The sequence below is a fragment of the Sinocyclocheilus anshuiensis genome, unplaced genomic scaffold, assembly GCF_001515605.1.
Source record: "Sinocyclocheilus anshuiensis isolate Anshui unplaced genomic scaffold, SAMN03320099.WGS_v1.1 scaffold726, whole genome shotgun sequence".
Classification (NCBI taxonomy): Eukaryota; Metazoa; Chordata; class Actinopteri; order Cypriniformes; family Cyprinidae; genus Sinocyclocheilus; species Sinocyclocheilus anshuiensis.
Genome location: NW_015542365.1, coordinates 904,979 through 916,992, shown reverse-complemented (window position 1 = coordinate 916,992; position 12,014 = coordinate 904,979). Strand labels below are relative to the sequence as shown.

General features: G+C 37.6%; 1 protein-coding gene across 1 annotated transcript in view; it reads left to right on the top strand.

Moving 5' to 3' along the window:
- Positions 1 to 2,280: 2,280 nt before the first annotated feature.
- Positions 2,281 to 12,014, top strand: part of LOC107692077 (protein shisa-9A-like) — a 27,553-nt gene continuing 17,819 nt past the window's right edge. Inside the window, exons 1-2 of the mRNA XM_016490981.1 lie at positions 2,281 to 3,080; positions 4,331 to 4,437. Of these exons, the coding sequence (XP_016346467.1) occupies positions 2,563 to 3,080; positions 4,331 to 4,437 (625 nt within the window). The 5' untranslated portion in view covers positions 2,281 to 2,562. The remainder of the gene's footprint in view (positions 3,081 to 4,330; positions 4,438 to 12,014) is intronic.

The window sequence follows — 12,014 nt, the reverse complement described above, 5'->3', positions numbered from 1 at the left end:
ATGCATTTAAATAATTTTCTTTTCATTTTCGTACTTTACAAATTAACGAAAAATTTGAGCATATTTTCAAGTACATTTAACTGCACTGTGCTCACATTTGGCCTACTTGTGCATTAAATTATATTAAAAAAATTACATAGCCTATCATCTTGACCCTATTGTGATCCCGAATTGCAGAATATTTCAGTAGGCTGCATGCTTTTGACAGACGTTCTTAAATGTAATGCACATACATGCATGCACAGTTTTGCAGCTTTAATCGCCATTTTGGTAATTTCGTGACTTAACTGACGATGTATGCTCGCAGTTTCTAGTGCTGTTTATTTATTATGAAGTGATAGAGCGTGCGCCTCATATTCGCATACAGTCGAAGAGCGTGCGTCGTGAGCAAAACGGCTTACAGGACAGGAACGTTTGTTTTACTGTCATATAACAATATCTCATCAGACCGCAGTTTCCTGTTGTTCTACTGAAGCTCATTTGGCACATGTACCTTTTCTGCGCTTATTTGACTCACGCCTGGTACAGAGGGCAAGCGGAAAAGTCTGAAAAGTCTTGCGTTTAAAAAGTCTCCCGTTTGTTGTGGTCGCAAAGAGATACGGCCGTTCCGCATCTTAATACGTTTTTAATAAATACATTTTTTGAACTCATTAAAATGCTAAAAACTGTTAAATAAAAATGTTGCATTAATTATTTTTTAAAGGGGTCATATGACTTTGCTAAAAAGAACATTATTTTGTGTATTTGGTGTAATGCAATGTGTTTATGCGGTTTAAGGTTAAAAAACACATTATTTTCCACATAATGTACATTATTGTTTCTCCTCTATGCCCCGCCTTTCTGAAAAAATGCGCATCTGAATATTTAGGTTGAACTGTTCCGGAACAGTGTTGTAAATACAACTTAACCTCTGATTTCTAGTTGTGTCCTCTTTTGGAAGGCCAAACAAAGTAGTTTCGCCTTCATAATGAAACACACAGCGTCTCCACAACATAGCAGCAGTGGCAACAATACTACAGCGAGAATCAAAGTTACGCCTTCTTTCTTTGCTGAACATTTGGGCGGCGTTTTGCAAATCTTCCCACATCGTGACGTAGACATGTGGGGGCGTGTTAGAATGAGCCGTTTTAGGTAGGCGTGGTTGACTCTTAACTTTTATAAAGAATATCTCTTTGGATTTGAGACTTTAGTCTTTGCAACTTTACAGATCTTCTTTATGCACCAAGAGCTTGTAACACTCCAAAGAGAAAGGAAAAATTGAAATCGCATCATATGACCCCTTTAACAACTAAGCTTTTAATTATTTATAACGTTTTATTAAAGAAGATTTTTACAGAATGATTTTGGCAAAATGGCGCCCCCCTATGTGTGGCGCCCCTATGCACTGCATATACTGTATACCCCGTTTTTGCGCCACTGTATGTATCTATCTACATAGAAAAACACTGTAAATCAATCAGGTATAGTTTACATCTGGTAGCTTACATTTTTTTAATATCAAACGTGGTAGGCCTACATATGTGGAGGTCGTTGCTGTCATCATGATGTTCCAAACCTGAATGACTCTCATAGCTCTCTTATCAATTAAAGTGGATGGGGATCAACAAATATATAAATAAATCCGATATCTGCAAAATCTGTTAATACAGGATTGGAATGGTACGATTGATCTCACTGCTCCCAATTCTGCCAGTAGCCTATACTGATTAAAATTATATGTTGTAAAGGAAGGGTTATAAAATAAAGCCCTAAGTTTAAAACCTTATTTTTTATTGGAATACTTAGACGAACGAAACATCCTTTCGCTGATATCCAAACACCAAACTCTTTTCTGTTCACTGAACGAGCAGAAAATGATAGTATCATGAACACGTAAATTAGATGATTTTATATGATAGAGGCAACGTCGAGACGCAACTCGCAAATGGGGAAACCCACCCATTGCGCAAAGAAACCACAAACCATTTAGCATTTGTGTTTTCTTATATGCACAGTCAAGTTACACTAAATGGAACTCGTATGCGATCAGTATAGGCTAACAGTATGTTGCGAATTTATTTTTTCAAGGCAGGAGCCTTCAACAGGTATTTTACGCGCCTAAGAAATGATATTCGTTTGCATGTTGCGCATAGTAACATAACTTAGACGGCAACTTTTCACTGTGATTCTTTACTACAGAAAACTTTTTTCTTGTCCAATCCCTCCCATGTCTCCTCCTTCCATTTACGCACCGTCTCCCACACTCAGCGCGCGCGCTCCACTGTTCTGTCTCAGCTCTCCTGTCATCATCACAAACGAAGACAGCCTTCAGTGTAGTTGGCGCAGTGGTTTCAGAGCGCTAAAAAGTATTTGAGAATCAACAGAACAATTGGGTTAGAGATCGACATCTGTCAGAGTGGACTTTACAAACATCTGCGGTCTTAATTTACCTCTTTTAAAATGCAAACCTCCACGAATGGCTTTGTTCACTCGTGTGGATTTATGCCCTGCTGTCACTGGTAGTACCAAGTCGTTTCTCTGTCTCAGTTTGTCCTCCAAAAGAAGCCTCCAGGAGACTACAGGATGAAATGGACAGTCTTGCTGTTAGAATACTTCTTGGTCAAAGTTCTGGTGCTGTTGTGCAGCGCGGTCGGGGAAACGCAGCAGCAGCAGCTCGAGGGCTTTATAATGCTCTCAGGATCCAATGGGTCCCGGGATGGGGAGAGCGTTTCTGAACCTCCACATACTGAGGACAAATGTCGGGGTTACTATGATGTCATGGGACAGTGGGACCCGCCGTTCGTTTGCCAAACTGGCAATTATTTATATTGTTGCGGCACTTGTGGCTTCAGATTTTGCTGCGCTTATAAAAACTCTCGTTTGGATCAAAACACCTGCACAAATTACGATACACCAGTGTGGTTAACAGGACAGACTCCGTATAAGAAAACCCTTGACCCTAGACACGATCCAACCAAGCATAAAACAAACTTGATTGTATATGTAATATGTGGAATAGTGGCAATCATGGCACTGGTCGGGATATTTACCAAACTTGGACTAGAAAAGGCTCACAGACCTCACAGAGAGAGCATGTCTCGGTAAGTAGCTATGTTGGCTTGAGAAGTCCTCATTTTCTTTTTGAATTTTGCCAAACTGCTTATGGTAAAAACAGTGTGCTTTGCCATTGATTTTTTTTCTTCGTTTTTTGTAAATGTGCTTGCTATGTGAATGTCTTTTATGTTCCATCTTGTGCCATGAGCTCTGCTATTTTATTAATCTCTGTCAAGTTAAGAGAAGTTCAACTTTTTAAAACGCATCTGAAGATGCCATTCCATTGCGCATCTCTTTGTTTTTGAAGTGCGTGTGACCGCTTGCGTCTTTCACTCATGGTAGCTACGTTCAAAAAAAAAAAGCTAGACATAACTGAACGGAACAAATATCAGGTGTTTAGAAATGCGTTTTGTTTTAAAGATTTTATTTTTGAACTTAATTTCGATACTGAAAACCAAAGGAGAGAAAGAGGGAAAGCGCTCATGGCGCAAGACATTGAAAAAACAGCACAACAGTGAAAGATATGCTTACATATGTGTGTACATAGTCCAGTAATTAAAATCAGTTTAAAAACAGCACCCTGTCTGAATGGCATCTTAGGCTGAAAAATGTTTACACCATTCAAGAATGGGTAAAAAAAAAAAAAAATTCCAGGCAAAGAACCCTCACTAACCCAATCTTCGTTGGCTTTTGAGCTAAAAGTGTTGGTTGTTAAAGCTCTGCATTTACTGTTGTGCCTATCCTGCCCATGCATATTTGTGCTTACTTAGAGCAAAAACAATCCCTTGCATCTTCATTAAGCTTTCTAGATTCATGGATTTGTGTTATGCAAGCTCTCTTTTAAAAGGCTTTCTTGAATCACAGATCTCAAGAGATACACATGAAAACATGGTTAACTTGCACATGTAAACCACAAGAACTGTACTAACCATTTTAGATATTACATTATATTGCATAACTTCCGGTTGTCAGTTTTTTACCCTTTAGTTACTCAGCTTGAATTGTGGAGGTGGAAATCTCTTGTTCCTACTGATTCTGTGGGTCAAAACCTCTGATGAGAGCTGCACAGCCCACAGTGTGCAGGTTGCTGAAAGTGCGGCTCACAGAAAAACCTGTTCTCTTTGAATCAGCACTCTGGACAGCGGCAGCTCTAACGCTGAATGAATAGATGTCAGTCTACTGACATTATATCACTGTACGCCGTTCAGCTGTGCTTTGACATCTAAATACAGACCGATTACACAATGCAAGGCAATTAAATGGAATACTAATCTAATGAATGCTTGTTATTCAACAGAGCTGTTGCAAGCGTCATGCAAGGCGCCCGTCAGGGTCAGCACGAGGAAGCCATCGGAATGCACACACAGCATTATGACACTGTGCAGGCGAGAGCAAACAACATGCGTAAGTTGATTGTAGCCTACTTCCTTTCTTTTCCCACGAACTCAGCATAAACTATTCACTACATTTATGCTCTTATTAAAATACCCTGGAACAGTCTAAAAGCATGGTTTCTTCTGGCTTGAGTGCTCAATATACCATACCCTCTACACAATACAATGCACTTGTGTACTGAATTACACATGTAGTTATAAATGATACATATAACATATTAAGTATTCAAAATTTTCCTTGTGGTGCAAAACTTTGTTGTTTCTGCACCACTTTTTGATTTTCGTATTCTATGCTTAGCATATACAGATATGTGTAAGAGAAAGGAGATGCTGAGAGCACAATGCTGTTGTGAAAAAAGCCTATTTATGGTCACTGCCGTGGTCTGCTGCTGCAGTTGGGTGTATGGTATTGTTTAAAACCGCTCGAAATGAATGGCTCTATCACAAATGTTCAAACACTCATTTGTTGCAATTCTGATTACATCACCCTCTCCATGGTTATCAACTCCCTAAATATATCTGAGTTGAAAAAACACAAAATACAGTGAGAATATCAAAGCCCCCCTCAGAGGGATCCATTTTGGTTGACACTGAGGATGTAGCTGGAGAAATTTCCCTTTCATCTAATTGCATAGATAATGTCACTCTTTCTTCACTGCCATGCATATTGTAGATATCTCCATCAGACGTGTTTGAAAACTCAGATGACTTTTATGATACATTTCTTTACCATGAATAAAGACTATGAGCAATAATATGTAGACAGGAAAATGGTTCTAAGAGTGCTAGATTTGTGAGTTTTTTTTTGTCTTTAAAAGTAGTATAGCCCTTTTTGCTGCTCTTTTTTATAGTTGCACAAAGAATCATGCCTTGGAAGTGATATACAGAACCTCAATGGTGCTGTGAAAGAGCCTTTTCATATGAGTCTGGAGGGGTTTTGCTTTATTTTTTATTTATCCACTTGCTCTACACCTGCACTGTAGCCTCTTAAATGGTTTTAAATAAGAAAAGATGCATTCAAAAAGAGAAAATGGAATAAAATAAGAAGTATTTTTAGCAGTATGTGGATGATATTTCTAAAGTTTTATTTCACATGCAGACAACCATTACATATGGAACGTCACACCATTAACAAGCTTGATTTAGAAATGTAGCTATGAAATCAGTATAATATCAGTTCTGTCCTCTATTACACAAAAAGACATTCAATGAGTCATTTTGGCTCACCTTTTATTCACAGATCATGATCATTATTCTTGCAATACTGGCTTTTAAGCCATAAACAGAGTGTAATTATGTGGACTGCTTTTAACCTTTGAACCCAACGATTTTATATACAGCCCTCCGAGTTACTCCGTATGAGATAATGATTTGAACCAAAATCAAGAGAACAGACACAGGCCCTAAGAGCAACATTTCTAGCGATTATGTAGAGGACCTTAATATGAGAGTTTTCTGAATTCTCAGGTTGAACCCTGAGTGGCAGATCATAAGATCTTGCATTTAAAACATAAAGATATGTTATAAAGCATAAAGATACTTTAGAGGTGTAGTTTTCTGAATAAGTGTTAAGAATAAAGCCTAATACTATTGATAAGAGTTCCTGTCTTTTGAACGCCAACAGACCCGTTAACAGAAGATTATCAAATCTGCTTTATGTGTCACAATAGAAGTTCATACACTCTTAAATGCCAGATGTGAGATTATTTCTTTCAACATGAGATGACAGAAAGACTCTGCGTGTGCTGTAAGTTAACTGCTGTTATTTCAATATGTAAATCTAGTTAGATTACACGACTGGATTCCCCCCAATCACTCTTACATGTTACTGAGAATGCTTTAAAGATTTAAGGGCATACAAGATGAAAATATGTTATACATTCCTTATTTTCTTGTCACATTCAGATTTGCTCATGCTCATATGGACTTTCTGGGAAATTATTTTTTCACATGAACCAATCAAGCCGTAACTGTGTTCTGGCATTCTCATCTCTTCATATTCCTCCTCTAAGAATCTGACAATCCAGATGCTCACCCACCGTGTGCTGAATGATCCCCTCAAAGAGGTCTAGTTACCTCACTGAAAGTACAAAATTACTAGACCTTTTTTTCCCACAATGATCCAAGATTCTGGAACAACCAGTACTGTGCTCCATTACCATCACAGCTTGGCATTACAAGAGTACCGGTGGCTTTAAGAAGAAATAGAAAAAAAGAAGAAGTATCGAATAGAGAATGGTACATTTTTTGGTCATGTCATGAAATAATCAAGACTTAAACCCAGTGTGATTTCAATCATTGTACAGTACAGGATGTTAAATTCTGCACGTCAGTGACCTGAATTAAAGAACAAAAGCATTTCCTCCCACAGTGCACTGAGCAACTGAACCTTGCAGATGAAGTGGAGCTTTTTCCAATGCCACAGCCAAAACTAATTACCTTAATGGGGTTTCCCAAAAGAAACAGCAGAAATCTATTATGCTGTATTTATTTTAAGCCTTGAGACAACGCAAACACCTGAAACAAGATCTGTTTACAAATATGCAGGTGCAGAAGACACATCTGTTCTGTATGGACTTAAAAGATCAGCGAGAGTAAAACCTGTCTGTTGTCCTTAAAGCAGCACTATGTAACTTTTGGCTCTCTAGCGGTTAATAAACAGAACTGCACACATCCCGCGGAAGAACATTCCAACCGGAGCTACTTCTCTAAGTTTATGTCTATGGCGATTCACGCAGGTATGTGTTACTCCGCAGCGGTGACAACCTGACCAGGCTACAATAGTCCAAATATAAGTACTTATTATAAGTGTTCCGTAGTGATTCGGAATAAGACAAAAACGCGGTTTGGAAGATGAATTCATGATGTAGCCTACTCGCTCATTATATACATTTTGCAAATTTTGAACAGAAAAAGTTACATAGTGCTGCTTTAACAAACTCAATGTAACTTAATACAAAAAATAAAAAGTGGAGAGAACAGAATGGATTTCTGCTCACCTATTGCATTCTTCATCCATGTGATCATTCTTGCCGTTGGCACTACTAGCAATAAGTCCATTTGCAGCAAATTGTCCTAGTTCATAGCTAGTTCAAGCATGTCTTTGTACTAGGATTCTCTCATTGCAAAAAAAAATCTGATGATTTGATGTCTAGAGGCATGCTAACTTTTAAGCCATCAAATAGATCTCAACCTTTTAACTTCACTCTCGCTTTATTTTAATAAAAGACAAAGACTTATATATCTAAATGATACTGAAATCTTTTTTATATGACAGGGTGATTCATCATGAAATAGTATGTGCACTCTTTGAAATGCTATTATTAAATATTGTTGTGTGAGAATGTAACTAATGCTCTTTAAAAATGCTGCCACACATATCCTAGGGTAGTTGCATAAACGTAGCCTCTATGTTAAGACTGTGTCTTAAGTACGAGTTTGGCCAACTAGCAGTTAGCAAAGGGGTAATCAGTCTTATTTTTGGATTCAACTTAGCCTAATCTATGATTTAATGTAACTGAATTAAAAAAAATTTTGGGTCAGTCTTAAAGAAAAAAATTGGATGACTAAATTGTAAGACTAGTCTAAACCTTTTATGCAATCAGCCCCTAGTCTTAACAAAGCTAAAATTTTAATTTATTTCAGCTTTATTTCAATCAACAAAAATGTTTTGATAGTTTACGTTTTTAATATTTGAGTTGGCGAAGCAATAACAGACAACCAGCGATATATTGTGCCTAAAATGTAAGTTACCCATTTCCTTTTTATTGATCCGTTGTATAAAAGCAAAGATATTTTTTAATTAACAATTTGAAAGAACGATTTGTCACGTGTTTGTCATGTTTAATTGTTTGTGAATGCAATTAAAATTATTTGATGATGATAAATTGCTGTGCATGAGTGTGTTCATGTAAAGTGTTTTTTCAGTAATTTGTCATTTTGCAGTGTTTCTAATGGCAATATAATAAATAATTGATAATATAATTAACAATTTAACTTACAATTACATTGTAAGCCATTTCCCCCCATCTTTGCAATCTTTTTCTTCCTTTCTCTGGACAGATGCAAGCGTTGACTATGTGTAAGAACAGAGTATGTGCAACATATTAACCCCCCCACCGAGGCACCATCCCATCCCACGGCCACGGTTCATGCTCCTTGAGGCAAGCAGCATATTTATGTTGGCTCAGCGACCGTAGCCACCATTGCTGCCATGCTACAATGGCAGAAACCCCCCACCGGGATTGCATTCAGGTCAGCATGGTCTCCCCATGCTCTGAGAACTCCACCAAGGAGAACTGGCTCTGATTTCACACCCAGAGGACAGGCTGGCAGCCTATTTCTTCCAGCACATTGGGAGAAGAGAGACATGTGGCCATCTGATGTGCGTCACTGAAACGGGGCTCGTTCAGGTCTGCTACTTGATGCCAATGATCATTTTACTTCACATGCAGAACCATGGTGCCCATTGTAACAAGGAAATATCACCTTTAATGCTCCAATCCTAATAATAAAAAAAATCAAAGAAGAATAAATGTGAGATTTAATTCTTGCATGATAAAAATAGATTTTTTCATTTTTTTTTGTGAGAGAAAATAGAAAAGGGAAATTCATTCTACAGAAAAAGTGACTCTCTTAAATGGTTTTATTATTGAACTAAAATAAGCTAATTGCATCTGTGACTGGCTCACCACTCTAGAACAGTGTTTCCCAACCTTTTTTTAGTCGCGGCACCCTTTGGAAATTTTAACAAACTTGTGGCACCCTACAAAATTAATTTTGTCACAATATTTGAATTTCTAACTTCGATATGATAATTTGAAAAGTATAGATATTCGGTACAACAGGGAAGAACTGCAGAATATAATGTCATACAGATATTTTTAATATTATTAAAAATTTTGTCCATCAATGGTGGCCATCAGTAAGCTAATTTCTAATGAAGAGACCAATTTATATGACAGATTTTAATGTAGGCTTTTATACATATGTAAACATTATTTAATTACCATTATAACTAGCTATCTCACAAATGTTTGCTCACTCAGTGTTTTTTTTTATTTACAGTGGGGTAATTTTGGTGCAGTAGCACGAGATAGCTTGATTTCAAACTTTGAATTGAATATTAATAATGATAGCACAAATAAAAAATAACGACATGCCTTCGAATTAAATAAATTGCTTTTTAGTTTTTCAGGTAGGTCTAATAGTAGGGTTAAAATATAAAAAAAAAAAAAATTCCAATTATCCAAATAATGTTTAGTCCAATGATTTTTTACACGGCACCCCTGCTCTCGACAGACGGCACCCCAGTTGGGAAACACTGCTCTAGAATAAGGTGTGGTCACATAAGCCAGATTTCATGGGCAAAAAAGGGTCCATCGTCTATTGTCAACAGTGATGTATATAGCACAGCTCACACAGAAGTCAGTTGGTTCTGTTGGACAATGCAACGTATGCGTGACTGGAACCAAATGACCAACTTGAAATCTTTTGCCTAAAAATCAGCGCTTCTCTCAGATTGTGTCTTTGGTAATTCAAACATCATCACTTGTGTGAATAAGCACTGTTTTGCCTCAGATTTTGTACTTTTCAATGATCTCCATCAACTGTTGTCGAGTGGAAAATCAGAGCTAAAATCGTGTAGTGTGTGGGCGGCATAAGGTGATCTAAATGGAAAGTATTGCTCACAATACTACATTTATGAATTATCATCTTCTATGACCAGCATATTTTAAATATCTGTATTGAAATTTATTTTGATTTTGGTGGTGGAGTGGAGGGGGGAGGGAAATCGACAATCTTAAATTTCTACGAAAAAAATAACAAAACTGGTTCAATGCTTATTCCTTATCTGCTTATTGCTCATCTCTACTATATTTGAAACTTCTAACTGCAAAAGTTGTGGCGCTACCAACATGCAGAAACACAAAATGTCATGTGGTGCAAAATCTCAACAGATTTTAAAACACCATAGGCATCATACACTTGTCGACTTTGTAAATAGTTACAGAGAAAACCTGGATATCTAAATGACTGAGGATTACACACTACCACACTTTCAAGTCGTTCTGAACGTAACACACTTTCGAAGAAACATGTGCCTTATTGCTAGGAGGCATAAAAAACATGACTTTACGTTTTTTTTTTTCAAAATGGTATAAAGGTTTTTCAAAACCATATAAAATCACCTTTCACACAAGCAGCACATTTCTACTTGACACATCTGTAAACAATTTTTTTTTCTTATTTTTAATCCTGTTGTAGATATTCTTATTCATCATTGACCTAAAGGCAAATGTACCATTTCGGTATCGCAATACACTAACACTTTAGTATTTAAAAATACAATAAACATGTATTGTGTATCACACCAAGACCTTAACAGTTACTTATCAGTTACTTAGGGGCTTATGAACTCCTCAAGAATTTGATTTGCTGGTCCTGAAGGCTTTTGTGCAGGGCAGATTTAAAGAAGCAAAGACGGATGGATAGGAAGGAAAGCTGTCTGAATGCTATTGATCTACTCGCTGATCAAGCAAAGCAGGGAAGCTGGAGAAAACACTTTTGGTTTTTCACTTTACTGCACCATAGCCATTGCAGAGATGTCCATCTGCCTAGAAAAAAAAAAATCACTCCTGTTTCAAACTGATAGCTGCCACTGTCCAAGACAGATAACGCACACATGGAAGATGCTGAAATGACACCAAAGAGAATTGAATTCCACTGTTACATTTTTAATCAAAAACCCACATGGTTGCCAGCAGAATGAGCACCATTGGAAGGGGATTTCCCCTACTGAGTCGCATCAATACCACACTGCCTTTGTCACCTATTTACAGTATGTCATTCATGTATGCATTGGTTTGAATCATTCCTTGTGGCTCTCCTTTGCCTACATGACGGATTGGATCTGTTGTCATGGTGGACACGCTCATGCTAGCACAAAAACACACAGCCCCCAATCCTTAGATCAACACACCACTGCCCAAAAACGATGCATAATTCATTTCATGTAGCGCGCAGCAGCATGGGGAAATGACAGATTAATGTATTTGCTGCAGAACACTTAGCAACTCCAGACTGTTTATCATTTGACATGACAGAAACGGGAATCATTACTATCCTCTGTCTGTTCAACTTCAGCATTAAGTGGACAGCCAGCTTTCATTATCACAGTAGAGACCTTAACGAATAATCAGCTCCCCAAGAGGGCAAAAGGAGATCCAAATGCAGTTTTCACAGGCAATATTAAGTTAGGATAAATTGAATGTGCTTGTTTAACGCAGTGAACATGGATGAGTGCCACTCCATCAAACGCCACAGTGAAAATGAGTATGTGTTTATGATTGAATTCTCCCTCATTAAATGTAATTCCAGACAGCAGGGGCAGGACCCAGGCTGGAATTTATAATGAGCAACCGAGACATGCTTGCAATGTTATTCCGATTTTATAGTGATGGCAAATTTCCCCCAAAGGCAATGACTGGCATTAATTGTAAAACAGGTGTTAAGGTGAATGGATCTGATGATTGTCAGTTTGAAACAGTGCTGTTAATAAGTTCCTGTGGGTATATGTGTGTGTGT